The sequence below is a fragment of the Lethenteron reissneri genome, chromosome 23 (assembly GCF_015708825.2).
Source record: "Lethenteron reissneri isolate LAM-NWPU_2019-01 chromosome 23, ASM1570882v1, whole genome shotgun sequence".
NCBI lineage: Eukaryota > Metazoa > Chordata > Hyperoartia > Petromyzontiformes > Petromyzontidae > Lethenteron > Lethenteron reissneri.
In genome coordinates this window covers 20048751-20075820 of record NC_083801.1, presented here as the reverse complement: position 1 = coordinate 20075820, position 27070 = coordinate 20048751, and the positions used below count along the sequence as shown (strand labels likewise).

At 45.1% G+C, this 27070-nt stretch overlaps 1 protein-coding gene across 9 annotated transcripts in view; it reads left to right on the top strand.

Annotated features, from left to right (window-relative positions):
* LOC133346171 (tensin-3-like) overlaps window positions 1–27070 on the top strand; it is a 135874-nt gene that overhangs the window by 13816 nt on the left and 94988 nt on the right. For 6 of the 9 annotated variants that reach the window (XM_061557643.1, XM_061557642.1, XM_061557639.1 and 3 more), the window contains exons 1-3: window positions 2715–3243; window positions 11441–11573; window positions 16681–16721. In XM_061557643.1, the coding sequence (XP_061413627.1) occupies window positions 3163–3243; window positions 11441–11573; window positions 16681–16721 (255 nt within the window). In that variant the 5' untranslated portion in view covers window positions 2715–3162. Of the gene's footprint in view, window positions 1–2713; window positions 3244–11440; window positions 11574–16680; window positions 16722–27070 lie in introns of those variants that run through there. The other 3 variants (XM_061557649.1, XM_061557648.1, XM_061557641.1) reach the window with 2 other exon arrangements.

The window sequence follows — 27070 nt, the reverse complement described above, 5'->3', positions numbered from 1 at the left end:
GGTGGCTGTGTTGGACAGGATGTCCGTAAAGCCAAAGTCTGTTATGGAAGAATCATAATTTTACAATAGTTACAACCGCGTGCTTAAATACTCGGATTATGTGAAATGTTTAGTGCATGCCATGAAACTAAACATTTGAGTGACCTTCAACAGAAACATATTCATTAACAGTTCAGAACAATTCACAACATGTACATGTGATATTCTTGCAATTACCTGATACTTATCAATCTCGATCCGATGTGTGTTGCCAACGGCATGGCAGAACATGTGGAGGCTAAGAGGGATGAGGCTCACACAATAAAACATTCTTACGAACATATTACCAAGTACTGCAACGATAATTTTGACCAATCTTGCTGCATCGTTGGCCTATTGTGGAGGAATTAAGTGGAGGTGAATAAAGGCCCTGGCAGTCAGAGTTACTTACAACCATATCAACCACATTTTAAAAAAATAGCAAATCGGCATTGCTGGATTGAGAATCATCTGTGTAGTATGGGCCTGAAGAGGCACTGGAGAGATGAGTTGAGATGGAGAAATACGTGGAGTGAAGGGTCGAAAAGGAAGCAATGGGGATGTGTGGAGAGAAAGTCTGAGGAGTGAGAGTGATGGTGACAGGGTGGCTTTTAAGGCGGTTGATGCACGATGATTACAGACACGGGCTCCAGTGGGTGTGCTTTAGACATGCACTCAATCTCGTTTGTTTGCTGCCATTTGTGGCTTCCTGAGTTCAAATCCTGGTCAGGGTCAATTTTGCCCATAATCCTTCTTGGTTTGAGCAAAATTTGACTTTTCTGCTGGGTCAGAAGTAAATAGTGGGTGTCTAATGGGCTAAACGGGTCCCTGCCATAATAATAGGGAATTATATTTTAAAATAGAGATGACTATTGCTCATGAGTGTTCCAAAATAATCTTGGGGAAAAAAGGAGGTCCTATGTCTAGCAAAGACTTAGAATCGAGAGTACACGAATTAAGCAAAATGCACCAAAATAAACAAAAATCCACAGAGATATACCATGCCTACGATTCACCGAACATACATGTATGTATTTACATTAAACATGTCAGCAGACATAGCAGTACACGGAGATAACTGAAAAGCAGCAACGACAAGAAAGTCCACAATGACATGCTTAATAAGAAGCAACCATTTTGCTCGGATTTATATTTTTTGTTACCATTGCATAAAACGATTTCAAAATGACAAAATTAAATTATGATTCACTTGCCTCGTGAAGAACATTCTTGACAGGACATTTAAAAATGTATTCAACCTTGTATAGATAAGAGGCTTATTAAATCGAATTCAGGAGTTGTTTTGTGGCTTCATGATTCTCATTGAAGAATGTTATTTTTTTACAAACAAGCAAATTAATGTTAGTGGTCAGTATTTTCTTAAATGCAGTGTGAAGTGAGAGTTATTGTGCCTCTTTAATACGCCGTGATCCAAACAACACCCCTGATCTACATATATACTGTACGAACTTGCATACCTACACAATTGTTCAGCGTATGTTACATATTTCACGCGGTGTTTAAAATTGGCCGGTATACGATATGGACATATTCCGTGCCGGCACTTCCCACAACACCAAATATGTGTACCGGGAATGTTTCCTCTTCCTACGCGACGATGTTTCTGCAGAGAGAAATCGCCTGTTAACATATGGGCTACAGGACAAAAATAGGTCGCACTTATAAATACGGCTTGTATGTATGTACGTGTACTAAGCTGAACACTTTTACCCAGAGCTATGTCACGCACGACTCGTACGCCCATTCCACAGAACATGACAAAAAAAAGATAAATCCTCATCTGTTCTTCCAATACGGCTGACAAAAATAAGGCATTATGTTTTTCAACTTGGGGCAATAAGATCTCACGGGGAGTGATGTTTGGAGGGTGGGGGGGGTCGAGGGGGGCGGTGGGTTAGGGCAGAACTTGGAAGTTGTTGCGGATTCCTACACACCCGGGGCTTCTCGTTGGACTCATAACTCCTTTACAACCGGACGCTTATTATGGCACGTCGTCATAACGCCAGTAAACAATCCTTGCAAAATAAAAACATATTTGCAGCAAAGTAATCTCTTTATATGACCGTGCACAGAGCTATTGCGCTTGCAGCAGCACGGGGAGCAGAGTGCGCTACTCCACGTGCCAAGACGAGATGTCTGTGTGTGTGCATGTGCGCGCGTGTGTTGGTATATGTGTGTGAACATCCTACATACAAATGATCTGCTTTGGAAATGCCTCCACTCTGAGGTCCCACCGTTAGAACAAAAAAAAACAATATCCCACCCGTGAGAAGCGGGCAAAGTGTTGGGGGCAAAATGTGACAGTTCACATTGGTGTTTATAATTAACCAGACGGTTGATCAAAATGCTGCTCGTTAACAAAGGGCATCACGAGCAGGACAGCCATTGATAATTGGCAGGGCTCCCCTAATGAATGGGTAACTTGAGGGCTGCCTTGTGCATTGTCGGGACCAGCCCATTGCTCCTATCCCCCACCTCATGTTTTGCTCCCCCCCTCCCAACCTTTTCCCTCTCTCATCCTTCCTCCTCTTTCTCCAACTCCCCCCTCCTCTGTCTCCATCGGTCCCCGTCCCCCCACCTTCCCACACATGTGGGATGAGTGGTACAGCCCCACAGGGCTCCCAGTGGCCACTTGTTTGGTGGGCTGTGAGTGGCACCCCTCTAAATGTGGCCCATTGGTATCGGCTGCTCTGGCGGGAGTTTGGGGGGTGAAGAGAGAGATACAGAGAGAGAGAGATGATGCCAACCGTTCGGGATGAACATGTGTGATGGGAAGTGCAATGTGCTGTGGTCTGTCATAGTGTAGAACGCTGCGGTCTGTACTCAAGTTAGTGGTTGCAGCCCTGCATGGTGCAGTGTGGAACGAGTGGTGTTGCTGCTGTCTTGGTGTGGTGTTGAATCTGGCTTGCGACTACTGCTGCTCCTGCTGACAACGCAGCGTTTTAGTGTGGTGCAACTGTGCGTGGCGTAGCGCACGTCACTTTTCGAGTCGTCCGGCGTGTCCCTCGTTGCGTCGTGGCGTTACCGCGGCGTGGAAGCGGTGGGTGACTGAGAGTGGCGCTGAGGCTCGCTCCTTCCTATCCTCCGCCGTGCTCGCGCCGCGTGGCCAGCCGCCTCGCCGGGATGCCCTCCGTCTCTGTGCGCCTGCCGTGCCGGCGTCGAGGCCGCCGCGTCTCCTGGGTGTGCGTCTCCTGCAGGCTCGTGGTAAGTTCACGAGGAGAGAGTGTGGCCAGTCTCGTTAGGTCGGACTCGCATGGGGGGCGGGGAGGGGGGGTAAACAAGTGCACGGTCAATCTCTTGACTCGCCGGTCGCACGGCGGGGAAGCGTTGCGCGTGTGCCACATCTCGCACGAGTCAGACACCCACGATGTTCACGACGTCGAAATTGCGGGCGGGATGATCGTTCGGTGGCTGCGAACACGGTGCTGCAGAAATGATTCCTTGCGATTGGCACAGCATGTGTTTGTCACACGCATTTTGCTCGCTAGCCAAATTGTGTTTACACTGCAATGCGAATGCTGAGCAGCTTTGTCGTACCGTGTACAGGAAGGGCATGTTATGTTTTCTTCTTCTTCTATATTCTGGTGGTGATAGAGTGCGTAATTCTGCTGTAATTGAACTTAAAACTGCTTTACAAGTGTAACGATGCTGGTGTTTTATTCCGCATTCTTTACGATTTGTTAACATTCATTCCTGGTTGATATATCTATTTTAACGCAATGGCAAAATGTGCATCACGTACATTTAAAAAAATAATCTCACCTATAATTGTTGTTCTCCTTATAATGGCTCAGGTTTCCCTTGAAAACACATTTTGTATATCTGTTAAAAATTACGATGTCAAGTCAAAACATGATTATTATTATTGTACACAGCAACGGTCTTTATTTAGCCAAGAAAGAATCCCAAGACTATTTTTCACTCGGGTTCAATTGGGGAATTGTGCTGTCCAACTTCACAACCAGGACTTTGTGTTTTACCATCAGCAGATTTCTAAACACGGGATACAATCTCAATATCTCCTTTACAAGGCCCTAAATAAAACGGCTGATTGATCGGTTGACCGCCGCATTCATCTCGTTCAGCGCGTCCTTGGAATTCAGCTGAGACCAAGTTCGTGTTTGTGAATGAATGCCGTGGCACGAGATGGAGCGGGCCTTGGTGGACAATCGTCAAGTTCCTGGACAGACCCTAGGCGCCTTCATGCCTCTTGTTTAACTTTGACATCAGCCATGTGCTTCGAACAAAGCTGCTGAGCGTAATCGTATGCCATTTACGAATATTTTCTTGCCATTGTGCTGCCCTGTGATATGCTTTTGCGTTGCATGTGCTGTTCTATTCATATATTTAGCGTTGCTCAGGTGTGTGTGTATTTTTTTATGGCTTTGCTTTATTTTGTTCAAAGTTGCATCGCGCGCGTGTCTTGTGCTGAGTGACGCTGTGTTGTGCTTGATCACAGTCAACGTAATGGTGTTTGCAACCGTCGTTTGTTGGAGTCTATTAGAGCTCATTGCATTTCTCTGACATTGTATGTTGTCAATTTGCGTCGTATTACTTTCCCTTGAACCGTGTTGCGTGTTATGGCCTTGCCTTTTATCTCCCCGGGTAGTTGCGCTGCACCCATCAACAATCGTGGGGTTGGGTTTCTCTCGTGGGAGGGGGGGGGCGTGCAATCTCTCTCTCTGCATCCCAGAATAACATTTGTATACGTGCGTATGTGTTTGCGCACGTGTACGTGCTTGGGCACTCACTCACCCCAGTCTGCATTGCCACGGTGTGTGTGGGTGTGCCGTACGTGGGTGTGCACACACGTGCGTGCACACCACCACATCAAGTGCACACGTAATATCGATGTCAACCGCGTGGTAGCGAGCGGAGAGGAGGGAGGAGCAATCTTCATGCGCAATGCATCTTCCGTCGCCAAGTTAAGCCAACCACGTTCGTTGCCTGTGATTGTTGCTCATTCAAACGGAACCCTGTGGGCGCAGAAAACCACGTGGGTCACTCGCAAACGCAAGGAGCGCGACTCGTCCGCTCGCTCGCTCAGCTGACCGCTAAGACGCAAAGTCACGTGGAGAGGACACGTTGCAACTCTCAAACGGCATCTGGCGCGTGTGCTAAACCATCACTACGTTATCCTCTTTTTTGTAGGCGGGGGGGGGGGGGGGGCTTACGTTGCACGTTGAGCACAGCAACGAGTGCCCCACAATCCACCTGCCCGTACTCTCAAATGCGCATTTTTGGTTTTACTCGCCGATTTGGACGCTTGCCCACTCTGCAGGCTCCGCGAGATTGGCCGTCGTGTTCAAGCCTCGCCCGTCGTAGCGGTTTAACGCAAAAATGTGTCCAATTAAGGCCATAGAATGGCATTTTCTGGGCTTTTTTTCTCTTTGGCGTGTGTGCAATGTGCTTGGCCAATCCTTCTTTGAGTCATTATTCAGAGTTACGGAGCAAGAGAGACTGTGTGACTTCCACAGGGGTCTACAATCCTCGGCTCGCACTCGGTACCATGATATCTGCAGTCCTCGTTCCACATGCCCTCATTCGTGTGAGGACGATGTCCCTTCGCATGCATCCGTGTGACATCTGCGATTGCATTAACACCCTCACGCGATGTCTGTTATCCTTGTCACACGCGAATGCGAGGTCTATAACCCCTTTGCTTGACACTAACTCACGCGGCATATTTGGTACTCGTTTCGCATTCGTGTGTGATCTATGATCATTGTGCCAAGCTCAGCTTATGCGTGGCCCGATAAGACTCGTTTCTGACTCATTCGCAAAAATCTACGACCTCTGGTCTGAGACTCCCTTGCGGGACGCGAACAACCTCTGTCCCACGCTGCCACACGATGCGCCTTTTCTCCGTGAAAGATCTGGGATGCCGTTAGCATGAAAGACGGTCTATAAAGTGGAAGTATGTAGTATTATTATTATCCCCGCTCGCTCTCACAAGCCTCAGTGTGGGCCAATGGTCCCAGGAGGCACGTGTGCGACTCGGCGCACTCCGCATGTAGATTCATGTGGAGCGACTGACCTCGGCGGGGCTTCACTGGACGGTCGATGGCCCTTTTGAAGGCGATCCAGAACTTTGGGCTGCTTCTTTTTGTGTTTGTTTGGGGGCGTGGGAGTGGGGCCACTGGTCCCATGCTTCATGTCAGAATGTAACTTCGGGTTGTTCATCCGCAGCCGCTCGATCTGTGATAAAGGAAACAAACAAAAATAATTGCAGCTGTCTTTGCTTCGTTTGACAATTGTGAATAGCAAACGCAAACGCTGATATGTGTATTTAACCATTAAACCACGAATGTATTCACAACTCCTTGTTTATAAGCTACACTATACTGTACTAAATACACTTATTGTAAGCATCTGGAAATACCCATACCTAACTATGCATGCTCACGATATTGTAATGTTACCACACTTACCAAGTACACGTACACCCTTACACTGATATTTATGCACGGGACATGTCGCAAATATATTCATCAGTTAATATTCATTCTGAGACTAATGGTACTTGTATCAAATCCTGTTTGCGATAATTGATTTTTTACATTGTGTGTCAATGATATATTTATGTTGAATTGAGATCGTGGAACTCATCAAAAGACTGTAAATACGAGACAAATGAATGAGACGAAACAAACGCGATATTAAATTGACAGTTGCTGGGAACTGGAGAGTGGTGGTGCAGTGGTTAGCGCACTGCACTATGAAACCCACGATCTTGAGTTTAATTCCCAATGTTATATTGAGCTTCAAGTCAGTGGTGAGTGCCATCCCGACCATTCGTGGAGCCTTTATTCACCAACCCTAACTGACCAGCGTGGTGAAGTATGGTCAAACAATCCCCACAGCGGACATGGTGCAGAGAGGCCTTTGCTCAGCAGTGGATGACAAATTATGTACTACTTATAATTACAGCCACCATCATCAGCATCGCGATCCATGGGCAGATAGCCCGTAAGTGTCCACTGCACATGCCGTCATGTGCTTCCCCTTCTCTCTTGTGCCAGTGTGTTCAAGTAGTGCACATCAATCTGGCACTAATAACACAGGACAACAATATACGCTACACCCAAATAATACATATACAGCCATGAAGGCACAAGAAATCCAATATGTTTATTCATTGGGTCTTTCTGTAAAGCCACGTAGATAGAAAAATGAGAAAAATAAAAATAATAACAATATCACGACGTTTCGATCGCAACACGAGCAATCGTCATCAGGTGAAAATATAGCGGAAGCGCTGCTAAGGCAGGGAGTTATAAAAAAAAAACACAAATGGATTCATATTTTGAGGCCATGGATCTTTCCCTTGATGTTGGCTATTTCCAAATGAAACTTTTATATATTGCTCGAGAAATTGGTTTGTGAGAATTTCTCTTCAACTAGCGCTGAGCTCGAACAATAATAATCGGCACGTTAAAATACTCTTACACGTGACTGTTGAAATTGTTTGGCTGTGTCGGGTGGAGGAGGGTTTGACGACACAAATTTGGTCCGATAATGACATGGCCTCACCCACAAATCTAGTTTGAATCAAACTCCCTCATTTCCCCTCACACCCAATCCTTGCATGCTACTTACAAAGACAAAGCCCCCTCCCCCCCGTAGCCTGGACAAGTTGTTGGGACAAGTGCTGTTAGTGAGCATCTATTGAAGGCTGGCGCGGCACACAAAGGGGTACAACCACGCCCGGCCGTCTTCGTCTCCCCATTACCGATGTTTACACACGGAACCATGTACTCACTTAAGGCTGAGTTGACCTACACACACAAAAACACAAAGATCCCCCGTATAGCCTGAGCAGATTGTTGAAGCAAGTGGTGTTAGCGAGCACCTATGAAGGCCAGCACAGCACACGAGGGGGTGGGTGGCCACCAACACGCCCGGCCGCCTTTGTCTCCCCAGTGGTGATGTTTACACACCGCACCAGGTACTCACTTAAGGCTGAGTTGACCTACACCCACACACAACCGCACACACATGCTCCAGCCCCAGGCCCATCCGTCAGGCTGTGGTGTGTAATCAGTAATTGCCACTGCGCTTACCATGATCCTATCAATTGCTGTCAGGCAGGGCTAATCTCAGCTCATGCGGGTCTGATGGCCTAACTCTGCCTTCAGGGAGGCATGGGTAGGTGACTTCAAAGTGTTTCGCTGTGCTTTTTAAAGCGTTGGAATTTAATTAAGAGATTTCACGTTCGGGGTGTCAGCTTATTGTCCGAGTACACAGCTCAAAGCCTCAGCACCAGAGAGCCAAGCGTTGACGAGTTCGTTTGCTGTTGCAAGACAATAAAAGACAGGGTGGTGGGACGTAGCCCTTTCTGGATGAAATTATATAAAATAAAAACCTGTCTAGTTCAACGATTGCAAGAAAAGGTCTGTTTAACTATCTCATTTAGAAAAGGTATGCTGCCGTGATATTCCGTATTGGTTTGCACACTGGACTTGCAATCCAGAGGTTAGCTGGTTCAGCCTCTTGGCAGGGCAGTTGGAAACAATGAGGCAGGTGTCTAAAATCCCCAAGCCTCCATCCACCAAGCAGCATAAATAGGTGTCCCACAGTGAGTCAATCGGTAAGTCGTTTGAGGTAGCGCGATGTGAACTCCCTCAGCTGGTATGCAGGGAGGTTCGTGGGTTCGATCCTGACCCTGATGCATGTATATTTGGAGTTTGCATGTTCTCCCCGTGGCCGTGTGGATTTTTCTTCGGGTCCTTACGGATTTTCTCTCCACATTTAGAATCAACGCGCATTTCGAGTATTTGGCTGCTATAAATTTCCACGTGACAAGCCACTTCGTTGAGCTATCATTTGTGGTCAGGTCGTATAGCTCAGTAGACCTTACCTGGTAAATTATAGAATACTTTAACAGTGAATTTCTTCAAATATATATAGCCAGCGTGGAAGAGTAGGCCAAATACCTCATATAGGGGCTCTCTAGAGCTCGCCACAGTGAAAGCCCTTCGGCTAGCAGTCGCATGAGCAAGAGATTGCAGGGTTGCACCTTTTTAAAATAAATGTTGGAATTTTTTGACGTAAAGAAGGGAATTAATTGTTTATTTATGCATGCAGCCACAAGGGTCTTGCTGACTTGTTTGTTTCCATGTGTTCTTGCAAGTTTTCCAGTTGTTTTTTGTAAAAAAAACTTAGTGGTGGGAGAGAAGACATGCAGAATTTAGAAACATTACAAACAAACAACTCTGGATAGGATCTCCACTATCCTCTTCCCCATGGGGAATGACCGCTTCCTGGATATGGTTCAAGAAAACTGGCCAGGAAAAGAATGGTATCATGGAGAGCTTGATGAAAACAATGGGAAGGCATAGAGGCGGAAGACATGCTTGTGATCAGGAAACGTTTATGTATCAAGTCGTGGGGAGACTGGAACAAAAATAATAATGCTTTTTTATCACGTCAAAGTGTATATTTTTTCAACTAGGCAGATACAGACTGTGGGTTCTAGTCACACGCGCAATTAGCCTGTTTCAAAGCAGGATTTAACCACAAATCAGTGATCTGTAATTTATAACGACACTCAATAGATTATTTCACCAGTAATCTGGTTTATGATAATAAAAAACCGATGTTCTGCTAGTTTGGATTGAATCGGCATTTGTTTTGTATTGAATTATCCTCATCTGTTTTGTATTGAATGAGTGTTTGGTTTATATATTTGTGAACCGACATTTGCTCGGATTTATATTTTGTTTTACGATGGCTGGAGGTCCTCTGGCCTTGCACTGGGTCTGTTGTGCACTGATAGCTGATGTACTGCAGCTGACAGTCCATTGATAACAACAGTCATGGGGTGAACTCTGCAGTGCTTACATGTGTGGATTAACTGTGGTTGGGTGAGCTGAGCAGCGCGGGTAAGTATACTGTGACAGTGCATGTGCTTAAAGATGCTTGCGTAAATGTGCGTACGCATCGTACATTAATGACACCTTCTTGGTTCTTTCGGTAAAGTCACGTAGAATGGAAATAATAAAATAATAAAAATAAAACATAATAAAATCATTCTCACGACGTTTCGGCCACAACGCAAGCAGCCGTCCTCAGGTGGAGAGCAGGTCTGTCGAGTAGACAGAGTCTGTCTTGTAAATAGTCTACTCGACAGACCTGCTCTCCACCTGAGGACGGCTGCTTGCGTTGTGGCCGAAACGTCGTGAGAATTAATTTAGTATGTTTTATTTTTATTATTTTATTATTTCCATTCTACGTGACTTTACCTAAAGAACCAAGAAGATGAATCCCTGCAGTCACGAAAGCTTTAAATCGAAACATTAATGATACGTTTATATGTACGCGATCTAAACCAAACACCTTTATTTTGCATCTCTCATGATAGATTTGCGTGCGTTATAGTCCGACAAACCCCAAGCAGATATTTCACCTGTCGCCACCAGCGGCGGCATGACTTTAGTGGTTTGATTTATTTACGTGGCCAACGACAGTAACTTACGTGATAACCATTTGAAATGAGTGGGCTACCAAATCGTTTACTCGTTTTAGCCATTTCCATTTCTGCTGTGGCCCATGGACTATTAGTGAAGTTGTGTGTTCCAATAAATCGAAAGTAGGTGTTAGAAAATGTTTCTCAGGAAATATGAGTAAAATACTTTTATAACCAACCAACCTCTCTCGTATTTCAATGGCCTCAACTGCCACCTCCCAATGTCACCCACCAGCAACATGTTTTACTATCATTTATTGACGTTTCTCATCATCTACAAGCCTTGGCCACCAACTATCAACCCTACCAACTACCGAGTGTCACCACCACCCACCTGTCTGTCTGACCAACCACTTCCTATCCTCATCATTAACCGACCAAACGCACAGTCACCCCGCGTGAGATAACTGCCACCTACAAAGCCCACACCACGAGCCACCAATCCTCCATCCTCAATCACAGCCGATCACCCATGCCACTGCCCGCCAACTTAAATCCAAATTGTAAATAGTTTCAAAATTTCACATTCATTCCATACGAACTATCAAACCAACTTGATATATGATTTTTGGGCGCCACTCATTCGAGACGTCCACGTTATAAGCCACTTCGTTGAGCTATCTGAAAACGAGCTATATAGATCAGCGGGCTTTAACCTGGTTATAATAAACAAAAAAAAGTAAAAATGTTTCACATATTGGATTCCTTCCAAATCAGCGCTGAGGGATATCTGAACCAGTCCTACCTAATTCAGCTTCCCACTTCGCAACTCGTACTGACCGGCGTGACAAAGCATGGTCAAACAACCCCTGACCAACACACCACAGGGGTGTGTGAGGGGAGGCCTTTGGATTAACAAAGGGGTGAATTCATTATGATTCATATATGATTTCATAAAGTGACTGTCGTTGCTTGTGTGTGTGTGTCACACAGCCAGAAGAGACAGAGGAGGACACCAGCTCACAGGGGCTGCTTAGCGAGCAGGCGACCCGCACGCGCCCGCACACGACAGATCGGTGTCGCGTGTGCTCCAGACCTCTGCACAAGCCAGGCAGTCGCTGCCCAGGTGGGATGCATATGGCTGACACGCACAAAGGCACGCACGTGCTCACTTAACAAACAGCATCACACCACTGGGTCACAGTGATGTTGCCACAGTGCTCGTGCCAGGCTACGTGCACTTTGAGACCCCCTGAAAGTGGCGAAGGCTCGCTGGCAGCTCACAGGACAGACCCAGATGGTGTGGGTTGACTGGCTGAGATGACTGGGTGATGCACGACCCGTGATCCCGACTGTTCCAACACGCGCACCCATTAACTAATACACCACGAAGTCGTATACTCACAAGTGCATGCCCCCTACATGCTTGGCACACACAGCGCAAATCGCTTGCGCGTGAAGGAAAGAAAATAAGGAACTCGGAACAGCTGCTCGTGTAAGGACATAGCAGTCACACTGCGATTTCGGATTTAAAATTAGCATACATTCGTTATGTCACACACGCATGAACTCCACCCTGACCTAGCCCTCTCTAACCAGAACCACGAGATTAAAAGGAGCTCCCACTTATTGTCATCTTTTCTTTCTAGCCGTCTTTTCTCGGTTCCCATGCACGGCGAATGCGTACACATTAATTACGCCTCCCAAAAGCTTACGAGCCCCCCGAGCAAAATCCTGCGCACATGCTGATACGGCCGTAGTGTGTGTGCGTGCGCTCGCACGTAGCCCCGCGCGTGCGTTGGTTCCGAGCCAGCCGAACGACGAGGGATCAAAGGTGGCTCATGGTGAGGCTGCAGACACCGGGCAACTTTGATGCACGGCACGAGCGTTTAACGCTCCGCACGTTTGGTGCACATGGTGGTGTGCACGTGGTGGTGCACACTCACTCCAGCTCATGAAGAAAGCGCACCTGCTTGTGTTCCACACTTGCACACACGGGCGTGCGCACGTACATGCGTACGTACGAGGTCTAAAACACGTGAAATGAAAAATGTAGGAACCCTTGCCAAAGCCAGCCTTCTGCCCAATCCACGCTTACTCATCGATGGATGACACCAGTGATACTATAAATACATTCTGAATAGATTTACACATTATTTTGAAAAATATACTGAACCCCACATACTGCCGCCACTCTATGGCCCCACAACTTTGTCAATTCTCCCTTCTTAAACCCATTTTTAAATCCCCCAGGCCCACCCCCCCCGCCCCCACTACCTCATCCTACAATCACCGCCACCACCACCACTCCAGCCTCACCCGTGTCCTTTTGTGCATTGCCACAATGCTCGGAGTAAAGAGTGGCAGTGTGAGGTTGGCGGGGTGTGTGTGTGTGGGGGGCATGTGGCTCCCCCACCCGTCCCCCGAGCTGTCACTCTCCGTCCTTTGTGTCGTGATGCATTGAGGGACCCGCCGTTGCCCCAGCTCCTCCGCGACCCGCTCGTGTGACTGGCTGCACACGCGCCCGCCCACTCGCTCGCTCGCTCGCCCGCCCATGAAGACAGTGGCATGCCACCATCTCTATCTGTCGCTGCAGCGGCGCTCGCAGGAGACGCCGTTCGTTCGCTCAGTTGGGGGGGGGGGTGGGTTGCCCGTGGGACACGAGTCGGTGAGTTAGTGCCACGGCCGTGCTGCTGGCACAGGCGTCGTCGCGCGGCTGAATAACGGCGCAGTGGCGAAATTCGGGCACGCTCCAGATTGGGATTCGGGGGTTGCGATTCGTATTCCGAGATAAGGCTACATGTGGGCTTATTTATCTGGCCAACCTACTCAGTCCATCGTGGAGAATGATGGTCAAACAACTCTCATGACCGCCACGTCGTGAGAAGGCCTCCGGCCAGCGATGGATTCACAAAGCGCAATATTTTTTTTATTGGTTGAAGTTGTATGCCACATACTTGAGATTTGTGGTGGTGACCGATGCACACTCCTTTACACAGATAAGCACTGGTGATCGATGAACTCCCATGCTGTTGCCAGACTGCCACTTCGTGCCAGGATGTCACTGTTTTGCATGATCGCACCAGCAGTCTGAGCACTTTCCAAGTTACTAACGCCATTTGCACATATTAAGCCACAGATAATTTGAATGACCGTATTATTTTATGTTTCATCATGATCATCATCATTGTCACGATCCATGCGCAGAGAGCCTATAGGTGTCTCCTGCACATTTCGTCAGTTGTTTCCACTTTCCTCTGTCGTATGTGCTCAAGTAGTGCGCGCATCTTTCTGGCACCGAACTCGCATGTCGTTGTCGAGCCATTCATTCTCTGTGAGGTCTTCCTCTCTTTCCGGTTCCTCACATTTTTCCGAACAACACACTTTGCATTTTACATGTTGATGTCCCATCCTACACGTGTGTCCAAATAGTGCCAGGTTCCATCTCATGACTACCTGCATCAGGTCTATGTTTCGGCTAATAATAATCGCGATTAATTGAGTGAATCTATATCATGTTATATAACGACTGTACTACAGAGACACATGCACAAACACTCACAATGCAACTCGGTAGAAATAAAAAATATATAGGAAAATATACACTGTTAAGACATGATACTACAAACACAAAGTAAAAAAATGCATATACGCACACATTTTAATAACCCTTACAAAAAACATTGTCAGGGTTACGTTATTGTATACGTATGCTTGACAGACAAGAAATAACAAACTCTGGCATGGTTAGCATGAGACTACAGCATCGCTGTGTTCCACAAACGGCGCAGTGCGCATTGATTACTATTGATATTAAATTGCAGCAAAAAAATGTGCGCGCACTGATACATACGTGAAAAATTAACACAACGTGTTTTACGTTCACTAAATACATTTAACAGGAAGAGTGCGTGAAGACGAATACAATTCACTTGAATGCAACGTAGCAGTGAGTGAATATCGATTTAAGCGGCGTGAGCATGCAGTATGTTTGCGTTATAAATCCTGAGCGTTTATAATTGCACTGAACTTTAAGGGCCAATCCAGCTTACCACACGTCCTCCACCGAGCCTGCGCCATGGCAACGCCACGTAGTAGTACGTGGCAATGCTTTGAGTTTTTCATGGCGATTATCAATGATTGAGTGATTATGAAATGTAAATGACTAAACGCAAACAACTTCCTGGCAACCTATGCAGCGAGAGTAACAAAAATGTGTAGCAATGGCGGCATTCCAGCGCTTCCAAAGTGCGTGCCACGCACGTGGGTATTCACCTTGTGCACAGTGCGAGAGTATGGATTAGCACAGGCTGGGATGGTATGCATCATTGGTAGTGATGCAAACGTTGTGGCGGTGTTGTCGTGATACACACAATGCTAATGATCTTCTTGGTTCTTTCGGTAAAGTCACGTAGAAAGGAAATAATACAACATAATCAAATAAAATTCTCACGACTTTTCGGCCACAACACAAGCAGCCGTCCTCAGGTGAAGACAGAGCTGTCTGAAAGACAGCGCTCCAATGAACCGTTTGATTGGAGCGCTGTCTTTCAGACAGCTCTGTCTTCACCTGAGGACGGCTGCTTGTGTTGTGGCCGAAACGTCGTGATAATTTTATTTGATAATGTTTTATTTTTATTATTTTATTATTTCCCTTCTACGTGACTTTACCGAAAGAACGAAGAAGATGAATCCCTGCAGCCACGAAAGCTTTAAATCGAGACTGCTAATGATGACAGATCTCTGTGTAGAGCAATTGGAAATGATCATTCCTGTTCATGTTAACATGAAAACGTGATTTAAAAACACCCCCACGAATTTCCACCCCTTAGCCTCAATGACTGTCTATGGAAGTTGTGTTTGCAATCACCTATTTAGGCTGGCACGACACACAAAAGTGGTACTGCGTGACACACATCAAATCCCCTTTGTCTCCCCAATGTGGATGAAGACACCACACTCGGTACTCATTTGAGATCGCGCTGCCCTAGGGAATGCGCTCAGAGTATGATCGTACGTTCTCACTCGTTCTTCTCTCGAATGGCATTTGAAACTCAGCGGAGGAATTTGTAACGTACACGTGAAGTTTGGAAAACCGTTCGATGGAAGAAGATGACAATCCTCTGGTGGTGTTCTCTGTTTGGTATTAAAACACAACGAATGTCATCGTGTCGTCGACCAAATGCCCTTCATGACAACACTCAATCGTGTACATTTCATTGCAATTGTACGTGAACAGTGAGGAGTGAGAGCGATACAACTATCTTGGATTGAGTCAAATCAGAGCCAACATGTAAAATGAGTATTGAAGAGACTGAGTTTGTGAACCTTGAGAAAAACCAGTTTTAAAGCAGATTAATCTCGAGAGTTGCTACCGTATTTGTGCATTGCTTTATTTGTTCAACGTTACTTTAAAACTAGTCCACCGCCTTACTAAGACCACGAGCCGATACTCTAGGAGGCCGGGATGTGATAGTCAACTAGTCAAACACTCGATACATCAATCAATAAAGACAAATCTTGGATCAGAGTGGCAGGCAATCTCTCAGCCACCATTCTCCACGAAGCAGTGCTGACGTGACCACTGCACTTGTGCCAGGCTAGGTGCATTTCGAGGCCATGTGAAGCTTCGGAAGGCTCGCTGACAGAAGGTCACGGGACAGATCCACGTACACGCACGCACACACGCGCGCGAGCGAATAAGGCTATGACTATGAAGACACATGGTATGGCTCACAAGAACACACACTGCTGCTAGGCAGTGGGGAACAGTGGGGAAACAAGACAGTTGATTTGTGCGTTGTTGTGAGCATAATACATCTTGGGGTATTGGTTATAGTGGTGCTGCTACGTGTGTATGATGATATTTTGTGTGTGTGAGTAGTTGTTAGTAATCACTTCACATGCTCACATGCAGTTCTCCGCATTCATGGCCAAATATGGCACATACAGTAATGCACATTACAATGCACTTGAAAATGTTTGGCACGCACACAAACACCACACGAATGCATAGGTAAGTTAAGCCTCATGTGCGGTGCTCTGCTCGATTTTGCTTCTCAATTGTGTGAGGTGTGATATCAAGTGGCAAATTATAATGATGATGATGATAATAATAATGACTTATGCTAGAATGTTATGACATATTCACAATTCCTGCACAACAACATAACTGTGTCACTTATCCTCGGTAACTGTGTAAACCATTAACATTATCTCCTCCATATTTTCAGTTTGCAAGTATGCCGGCCACACGAAGGCAAGCCGTCCTCAAGTAAGGGGGCGTGGGAGCGGGCAAGGGTTCAAGGGGGTCAGATCACGGGTGCTGAGGTGGAAAGATGAGGACCCTATAATTGACCATCTCAGTGGGTAATTGATTACCTGATAAAAAAAACGAAATCCCTTTGGGACTATGGTCACAGATGCTTCCTAATCTGTAGGGCTGGCTGACCAGCTGGGAATTACTTCACATATGCCTGCACATACAAGGGAACTCTTTCTTTTGAGCCCACTTTAAATCAGTGGGACACGCACTATCGTTCGCGACGGCCTCTCACGGCCCATCACGGCACCACTGAGGGAGTGGTGGAGGTAGCAAGGGGCACACCAAGCAACTATTGTCTCTCCCCCCCTCCTGCCCCCCCCCCCACCAATGTTAGTTTTCGCTGACACTGCACCGCGCAAGGCCGATCTGACCTGGGGAAGTGCTATTTGATATGCGGAGGGGGGAGGACGAGGACCTCACCGATTGTGCCAAATCTTTAGACGTTCAGTCGAGAGACAAGAGCCCACGGCAGAGCAGCGCAGGAGCGCTTGCGTGGTCAATTCTCGCGGCTGAAATCAAAGTCGCGACAAGTGACAGCAGAATGAAGGAGGCTGTCAGTGGGCGGAGAGAGGGCCTGCAACTGGGGTGAGGGGCAGCAGTGATGGGGCATAATCAGGGTGAGTGCACTATTGTGCAGATTTCATGAGCTGTGCACCCCCATGGGCCGCTTCGTTCTTGCGCGCGTGAGCACACGTGCGCGCTCATGCGTGCACCTGTGCGTAGCTGTACGTGTCGTGCCTACGTGTGTGTGTATGGGTTTGTGGGGAGTGATGGTGTCACACGAGTGGCATCATCAGTGATTCTGTGCCTCTCCTAGGGCGATTTAAACGTCAGCACCGAGTGTGGAAACGTTTTTGCAAAGGCGGCCGGAAAATATTTGCTTTCACACTTGCTGCTTGTGCACAAGTCTGTCTGGTCACGAATGCCACTTTCCCAAACAGCCTATTCTATGTTCATCGTAAAGGTTTTTGGGTTAGATCGCGTGATTAATTATTAATGTGTCGTAAACCCACCTCCACCCGACATAGCCGATTCGTAAGTTTTATAACTTATTGCCACCTTTTGTTCACGTGGCAAACCTTACTAATTGTCGGTTTCTGGGGGGGGGGGGGGGGTTAACGATACATTTATATTTCAGAATCCGAATCTTTATTTAGGCTGGAGGAATCCGATGAGCTATGAAGCTCTTTTTGCACAGATACCCAGTCGTTACGCGATCTAGCCCAACATCCTTTATTACGAATAATATTTGTCACGGAAGCCTACGTGTTAAAGTCTATTCAAGGCTATATATTGGTTGTGCTTTTTATACGTTATCCCCACATGAAGACAGACGCTTGCATTGTGGGCGAAACGTCGTGAGAATTGTATTTTATTATGTTTAATTTTTATTATTTTATTATTTCCCTTCTACGTGACTTTACCGAAAGAACCAAGAAGATGAATCCCTGCAATCACGAAAGCTTTAAATCGAAATTTAATTTAGTTGTTTTCATTTTTCATTTGTTTAATTTTTTACCTACTTGACTTTGCCGAAAAAACCAAAGAGTATGGATCCTTGCAGTCACTAAAACTTCAAATCTAGAAATATATACTGGTTCTCTGTGGTGTCCAGTGTGCACATGAATGAGTCGATAGGCACATGCATGCATGTTCGTGGCTGTGCGCGTGCATGCATTACCAGTCTTCAGCCAGGAGAGGGATCCCGCGTCTCAAGGTGGTCAATTGAGGCACAAAAAAAATGTAAATATACAGGGTGATCCTCTTATAGATACCCAACGGATTCTAATAACCCCTATTGCTTTCGTCTCAACAGGTGATTAGATAGTGTATTGCGAAAGTGATGACTTCAGTATATTCGAGGCGAGAGTGATAAACGATTTGCCAGGTGTGTTGATATCGGTGGGAGACACGGAGAGGACTTGCAAGTAAAATATTGTTTTCCCGATAATGTAGTCCCCAATATTTTAGTGGGGTATCGATGAATGGATCACTGTGTATTACACAAGTACTGCTGAAATATGCGTGTGAGTATTTTGTTAGTTGATTTGTTCATGTATTTAATCCCTCATGCACATCTTAATCGTGCCCCTCGTGTGTGTGTGCATGCAACATCAAACATTCAGGATGTAGTATGTTGAACTTCTTTAGCACCGTACGTAGCCAACCCTGCTAATCGCAGGTGGGGAACCTCCCACACCATATTTTTCAAGCTCTTAGCGATCCAATGTTATATTTAGACAAGTATTACATCTACAATTATTTGCCATAGAACATAATAATGTTATCTTAGCACTCACAAGGTTGAATGCACCTGTGCATCTTGAAAGAACAAGTAAAAGATTCCATGGTATACCCAGGTAAGGGGCCGTCCATAAATGACGTCACGCACCTAGGGGGGGGGGGTCAGACATTTGTGACGATGTGTGACGAGGGGGGGGGGGGGGGTTGAGAAATGTGACGTCACATCAAAATGCGCAACTTTAAATAAATATAGACAACACGTTCTACTTAACTAAATAGACTGTTTGATCAATGTTTTCTCCTACAACATCAGAGTGCAGCTCCACATTAAATACGCACTACAATGACAATAGTTAAAAGTGATTTGAAGCATGTTTTATTTTAGGGGGGGGGCAGAGCTTTGTGACGTCATATTTGAGGGGGGGTCTGACTTTTTGTGACGCCCTGTGACGAGGGGGGGGGGTAAAAAATCGTCCAAAATCGCGTGACGTCATTTATGGACGGCCCCTAAGGGGAAGAATTAACGTGACCAGCAGCAACAATTAACATTTATATAGCGTCAACATTTTATCCAGATGCTTGTTAAATATGAACAAAACATCAATAAATATTTATTCATCTAGCGGCGTACTTTGATGACGCAGGATGCAAGCAACTGGAGCTGACGAGGCAATTCAGAAGGAGCAAAAATATATATCAAAACCATTTTTTTCAAAAATGCCACGATCCCTCTGCTACGTTAAGCTCGTGGCAATTACAAGGCCGTGTGCAGAATATGTACAAGAACGCTGGTGTCAAATTGAGATGGAAAGCATCCTGGAATCCCCGTTACGTTCCGTTGCTGAAGACACCTGGCACATACTTAATTTGGAGCTTTCGTGACTGCAGGAATTACTCTATGGTTCTTTCGGTAAAGTCACGTATAAAGAGAAAATAATAAATTAAATACTAGCATACGACGTTTCGATTGCAACACAAGCAATCATCATCAGGTATAAATGAAATAGAACACACAAATCTAGTATACTTAGAAATGTAATGTAATACAACAGAGAGTCGGATAACATAACAGTCAACACCCTACCTGGTTGATTACGTTCTTCCTGAGAATGCTAAATTTGAGAGAGAGATAAAACTCAGAACCAGAGACATATAGACAGACATATAAGTAGAGACACACAGAGAAACCACGCCTCTGTGTCGATGCCTGGTTGATTACGTAATCAACCAGGCCTCGACACAGTGGTTTCTTTGTGTGCCTATGTTTGTCTCTCTCTATGTATCTCCGTGATATCTGTCTCTACTTATATGTCACACCTGATGATGATTGCTTGTGTTGCAGTCGAAACGTCATGAGAATGTTATTGGTTTTATATTTTTATCATTTTATTGTTTCCCTTCTACGTGACTTTACCGAAAGAACCAAGAATATAATGGTTTTATTGTTTAAGTTTTTTTTTGTTTTTCATTTATAACAAATCTTTGTTAAGTAGGTCGATAATGTTTTGATGAGTACATCTTGGAAATGTTTGATTTTGGCACTGCAATTATCAATTGAAAAAAAAAGTTCTGCAAAAATGGCTTTAAATTGTCTTCAAGAAGACCTCCATGTAGTTGTAACTAATTGCAGGGATGCACTCACTCGTGTCTTTCCAGTTGTGTATCTCCAACAATGACTCTTCTTTGTTCGATGCACTTGTTGTAAGTCACGTAGATAGAATGACAACCGCTTGTGTTGCGATCGAAACGTCGTGATATTTTTAATCACTTTATGTTTGTTTTTATTATAATTATTATTTTTCTTCTATCTATGTGACTGTACCGAAAGAATCATATAATATTTCGTTCCTGCAGTCACGAAAGTTTTAAGTCCAAATTTGTTGTAACATGGCTTTGGTTTTACTAATAGTCACTGTAGCTTAACTTTGCAACCTTCTTTGTGAAGTGATCCAGATGTTTCCTGTAGTTCATTTTCAAGTACAATGACATACGGAAAGACTTTGCCATCATCATAAAACTAAATAATCTAAAATAAATAAAGATGATAATGCTTTTGTATGAATGCATTTTAATCCTAGTATCTGCTTGCCGAAAACCTTCAATGTTTTTGCTTCTTCAGCATGTCGCTACTTTATTTTATTTTAGATCACCACACATTGTGCAATTGTCGAACACGATAAGTCCCATTCTCTAACCTGCCTTGTCTGCCCTCTTTGAAGAAGGGTTATTATCCTGACATGTGAACTCATTGCATAGCTTTCATTTCTCAGGCACCGTTTGTTAATGACCGTGATATAATCTAGGATTGAAGCTTTCGTCACTGCAGAAATTATACTCATTGTTTTTGTTCGGTAAAGTCACGTATGTAGAAATAAAATACAATTTAAACAAATAAAACCAGGTGATAATGAGCGCTTGTGTTGCGTTGGAAACGTCGTGATTTATTGAAATTTAATTGTATTTATTAAAATTTTATTTTATTTCTACATCCGTGACTTGACATATATTTTCTACCCGCGAACGAGACGGCTGTGCAACCGCATAGCGACAACAGCGCGTTAGCACATTGAGAGCAAGTGGCACTCCCGTAATGCCGTGGCTTCTGTGAGAAGCCCCGAGCACAGCTCCTTATGGCCTCATTAGCTCCTTGGGGGGCTGGGGCAAGGGGCGGGCCTTGGAACTGACTTGGCTTGTCCTTTTCATTAAGCGTCCATTTATTAAAGTGCTGCATGCACACTTTTGCCCTCGCGTCCCTGCCTCCCGCTATATCCGTGGGGAAAGTTGGACGTCGGGGATGGGAGCAGAGCTCACAGCTTCACGTCTCCTCGGTATTTACTTTCACAAGCGGCTGGAATATGGGACTTGGGGGAGGGGTTGGCGGGGAGAGAAATGAGGATGGTCGGCTCAGACCGGGGGGGGAATGGCGAACGGGTGATGGTTTGCATTGAAGCACAACAAGAGCTCACAAATCCCAATTAAATTGAACCATTTGAGAGCCCATTATGATACACCATTTAGATCGCAAAGATCATGAGGAACAAGTCTATCTTAAAGACAAAATATCTCGTTACATTATAATAAATCATAAACTACAATCTGCATAGTTCAACATTTTTCACAGAGCATTTCCAAAAGTTGCAGCAAATTTTAAGTGAATGTCATGTGACTTTAAACAAATTAATTGGAAATTGGGTTGACTGTACCTGTCAACTCTGATGTATACATACATATAAACGTTTACTTCATATAGGTTAGTTTCATGCCATCGTGGCTATTAGTTTTTTGCATGAGGCACATACTGAAATGTGCTGTAAATATGATATGGCGTGGATCTGTTAAAATCTTGTAAGAAATCTAGTTGAAACTGCATAAAAATAGGTGTCTGATCTAAACATGTGCTTTTCTGAGTAGCTGACCTGTGTGTTATCTTAATAACCCTCTACCTCACCTGTTTGCTTCCTCACGGATTCTTTCATCTCACTGCAACTTCATTGAGTCGAGCTGCACCAGCTTTTCGCCAGTGAATCGCCCGAATTCTTATCACCCTTGCGACACTTGGCATTCAACTCATTTTGCCCATTGCGTATATATTTATTTTCACGTGAAATGTGCAAGGGACCTGGGTCATGTATGAATGCCTTGCATAGTTTACAAGCTGACAAGTGTGCGTGCCTCCTCGGAGTGGCAGTGTTTACAGCTTTTAAGGAGCCAGGCTCAGCTGCAGGGACCCTTGGGTTATAGCCACTTAGTCTGTCCCGCAGGACCAATTAAACCAGATTGTTTTGGTTTCCACCTTCAATCTCACCCTCCAAATGTAACATTTCAATTTCGCTACAGCATGTGCTGGAACACACGTGATGCTACCTTTTTTAGAGGATACAGGCTTCAGGACATATCATGGAGGGCCTTTTATTTCCACCACAATACCTCTCCTCTCTGCTTTTCCAAAAAAAACACCCCATGACAGCCTTGTCTTTCAGCACACTGTTCGGTGAGGCCTGTCATTATTGAATCTGAATTAACTCATGCTCCCAGACAACCTGATTGCCTCTGTACAACCCAATCAATTAAGATAAATTGCTTTATATATTCTTCTGACTCTTTAATTTAATTTTCTTTATACAATACATGGTCAGGTCAGAATCGAATGCCATGCTAATATTTTTTTACAAAGAAGACTCGGAAAGCAATGTAGTGAAGGGAAAAAAATTGTGTACATTTTTACCACGTTTAGTAGTGGATTGCTTTAGAATTGGTGACTTAATTCTCTGGCACCAGTATGTAATGGCCTAATTTGATTAATGGTGTCACGGCGTCTTGAATTTCCACATCAGGAATTTGCTGGCGTAATACCTCGTACCGTTATTGGGTGAGTTGAACTGTCTACACCATGTGAATTAGCTCAGAGGCAAGCAGAGCGATCTACAAAGCCAGACTTTTTGGCGAAAATGAACAGTGAGCGAGATCATGGAGAAACTAAAAACTTTTTTGCGTGGCGTGTGTCCATGTGGTGACATTTTTCACGTTATCAGTTGCGAAGCTGCAATTATATGAACTATGTTATGAATAATAGACTAAACATGAGCGCAATTGCAAAATGTACAAGCGAAACATTCAAATGCTGCCAAGTGAACTGAAGAAAATGTTTCATCATGTAAACATTCGCATTATTGCTCCTACGTGAGCTGAAGAAGCCAAACTGGGCACTTTATCCCTCGTGTTTACTTGAGCACCTCAATTGCTCCCTTCTTCTCTCTTCATCAATTTGCCCCCCAACCACGAATACGTGAAGAGGTCGTGCTCATTACACACGAATTGCTTGCCACGATGAACCACAATACCTTTGCTGATCTCGGCAAGGAGCATAAACCATCGCGCGAATTCCGGTCATCCTTGCAGCAGTGGCGGCTTTTGGCTGCTGGCCGTAGAACAAAAACATCGCGCACTTTCAGATGCGCTTTTGCGGCCGTCTGGAACGCTCTTCCTTTCGATATTAGGAAATCACTGGAGGAGCTATGCACTGTTAAATCTAAATTGAAAACTAATTTCTTACACATTCCTCTTTGTGTTTAGTTTGTTGTCCTTCCTCCGCACCTCCGATGAGCACGGTTGGCTACGTATGGTGAGAAAAAAGTTAAACGTACAACCAACAATTTGAAAATCCATGCCAACTCTCCAACCCACCTCTCCCTCAACAACCATACCTTCAGCGACCATCCTCCTTGTGTTTAACGAGAGCCCAGCAACCCACACTCCGCCCTCTGTGCAGGGAATGCAGGGCAGCTGGTCTGACCGCTGGCCCATGTAGCGTAACCCCGGTTCCTCTCTCCACTCGTCTCCCTTTATAGCCGTGCCACTTATTGAGAAACTGTACATCATTTTCTGCTCTTTGTAATTATATTGCCTTCCCTTTCCCCATGCTGCCGCCTCGGTCTTGTAGCTGGAGGGAGCTCAGGACCGGTGTAGGTGATTTGACGTGGAGGCGAATCGATGCGATTTCGGACCGCACTGAGCGCGAGGAACTGGGGTGCAAGTGCTGTTATTCTCACAGCGACTTGCAGCATGCACGACCAGAGGCGTGTGCATGTGGGGTGAATTGTGGTCGATGCTTTGTCGTGGCCATAGTGACTTTGTTATAATCGGCAAATGCATTTAAAAAGTCAAAACCATCATTAACACTTTTCTTAAAACATAGAAACATCCATGAGGCCAATGTTACTTACAATGGTCTTCATTTACAGCAGATACATTGACTGACTTACGGTTGGCGTGTGCATGCCTATATTTAAATGTCTTTTTTAACAAACCACTCACCTGCATCATTATTCCCTCCCTTACTCAAGCACACGCTAAATAATAAAGATGATGAGGGTGGTGAGCTTGCTTTGATTATGTGTGCGCTCCACTGCTACTGCACTCCCTGCATGTGTGGCACGTTTGAATTTGTTTTAAAACATGTTCAATAATACACGAAATCATTATTAATAATAATTGTATTATATAATTAAACGAAAAACCCAAAGAATATAATTAAACGATTTATACGTACAGTTCATTCATTAACAGAATGGTTATTTTTTTAGTTTTGTTTGTTTTATTCAAGCAATTCGTTTGGCATAGTCGATTTGGAGAATTGTTACAGTCAGTGGCCTGTAGCCCACATCACACGGCATCTCAAGCTCTCGTCCTAAGCGGTGCATTACAACGAATGGCAGTTGCCGTGTCTTACAAGTGTGCTACTTTCTCAGTGCGGGCATCATTAACGGCGCGAGAAACTTCATATTCAAGTTCTTTTTTGTTGTTGTCCTTCGTTCGTGTACAGTTTAGAGGGAAATCAAAATAGATGTCATTCGCGTGCAAGACAATCGATCCAGACACCAGCGAGACGTCGCACTCAAATTGTAAATGTTTTGGGTTTACTCTCCAACACACTGGTGTGCTGAAGTAGTAACTAATTGGCACGTTTTGTTTAAGTCAGAAACATTACTGATTGGCCGTGTCTGGTGGTGGTGGGATAACGAGGCATGTATTTGTATGCGATCTAACCCACGTTATTTTTTTTATTATGGATAATATTGGTCACGAAAGCCTCCGTTTAAACCGATCCAGGCAGCCTGAGCTGAGGGGTGCAGAGTTGTCCTCTGCCAGGTAGTGTTTCTCTGCTGTCAGCAAGAGGATTTCCGGTGGCAGAAAAATGCGTAAACGTAAACATAGCTACATATATCGTTTCGTGCACGCAAACGTATGTGGGTTAGGGAGTGCGGTCTCTGTTCAAAGGGCCCTTTGTGTTCTCCTGACCCAGGTCACCCGCCCTGCCTGTGCCCTCTCTGTCTACTTAGCGCTGCGGTACATTAACACAACCGGCCCCAGGGAGAGTGGTGTTCACTGTGATTTCATTGCCAGTACTGGATACTCGGTGGGACACTTCAGATGCTCGCCCACCGGTTTTCACATTGACACTCGACCGTGACTGCAACGGCCTGCACATCGTCGTGCGCACAACGTGACACGCACGTCGTTACGCCGCTGCTCTTGCGTAAATTCCATTCGCAATCGTCGCGTGCGATCCTACGGTGCGGTCCCGATTTCATGCGCATTGCCACGCATGATCCCCAAACTCGGTCTGACGGACAATTGCAAGTTCTCACGGACAATGCCACGTGTAGTTTCATGAGAAATCCCACACCTAATTCCATTGACAGTCGTCAATTCCACTCACACCATCCTATGTACAATTTCACACAAAAATCTCACGTCTCATAATATACTAAAATACAGCCCTTTGTCAATCCACTACTGGATGAAGCCCTTTCCACGTTAGTCACGTGAGCTATTTGTACATACTTCACCATGCCGGTCCATGCGCGTGCTGAAGAGGGAGCAGGCCCAGGACCGATTCAGAAATCACGGCATCACTAGGAATCAAATTCACCACTGTGCCACCACTCTACATCATAATAAACTAAAAAACTAAACTTTTTTTTATTTAACTAGGTAAGGGCCACTGACCTTTATAGCTCTTTTTTAGAAGCGACTTGGCCACAAATGATAACTCAACGAAGTGGCTTATCACGTGGAAATGTTTTGCAGCCAAATACCCTGAAACCCGTGTTTGTAATTGTGGAGGAAAAAAACTGGAGGACCCGGTGAAAATTCCACGCGACGAAACTCCAAATATACAATCGTCAGGGTCAGGATCGAACCCACAACCTCTTGTATACCAGGTGAACTCCTTAACATCACGCTAACGTGGTGCCCGTAATCCCATGTACAGTCCCATATACAATTCTACGCACGAACCCCATACCCAGTCCCATACACGACTCCACGCGTAATCTCAAATACAATCCTATATCTTCTTGGTTCTTTCGGTAAAGTCACGTAGAAGGGAATAATAAAATAAAAAAATAAAACATTATAAAATACAATTCTCACGACGTTTCGGCCACAACGCAAGCAGCCGACCTGTTCTTCACCTGAGGACGGCTGCTTGCATTGTGGCCGAAACGTCGTGAGAATTGTATTTTATTATGTTTTATTTTTATTATTTTATT